The 428-nt window shown below is 56.3% G+C and overlaps 1 protein-coding gene across 1 annotated transcript in view; it reads right to left on the bottom strand.

Moving 5' to 3' along the window:
• Positions 1–76: 76 nt before the first annotated feature.
• Positions 77–428, bottom strand: part of LOC104511156 (proprotein convertase subtilisin/kexin type 6-like) — a gene marked incomplete at its 5' end in the record, with an annotated part of 9,733 nt that continues 9,381 nt past the window's right edge. The window contains one exon of the mRNA XM_010153655.1: positions 77–369. Coding sequence (XP_010151957.1) covers positions 77–369 — 293 coding nt within the window. The remainder of the gene's footprint in view (positions 370–428) is intronic.

Below are 428 nucleotides of genomic sequence, written 5' to 3' on the forward strand. Positions count from 1 at the left end.
CACCGGAGCTCTTAGGGACGCCGGGGAAAACTAGGAAAAATTAGAGATGATTCGCCCCCCCCCTCCCGCCCCAGCCCTAGCGTCGGCATTGCCTTGGGGGGCCGAGCTGCCCATCCCCGTGCCGGACACCGGGCACGCGTTCCCCACGGGACAGGAGGAGGAGGGCGAGCGCGTCTGGGTGCTGCGGGATCCACACCTTTTTAATGCCATGCTCAAAAGCCTGTTTGGCCAATAGACCAGGTCCATCAACTGTCTTCCCATCATCATCTGGCCCCCAGCTCGCGCTGTAAATGTCAATGTAATCGGGTCTGATGCCAAGCGACTTCGCTTCAACAACATCTGTTACATCGCCATCTAACATACGAATGCCTAAAAGCACAAAAACATCAGACATTAGGGCTTAACGGCTTGGATGAAAGTGCGAGGAT

The sequence above is a fragment of the Eurypyga helias genome, unplaced genomic scaffold, assembly GCF_000690775.1.
Source record: "Eurypyga helias isolate BGI_N326 unplaced genomic scaffold, ASM69077v1 scaffold22820, whole genome shotgun sequence".
NCBI lineage: Eukaryota > Metazoa > Chordata > Aves > Eurypygiformes > Eurypygidae > Eurypyga > Eurypyga helias.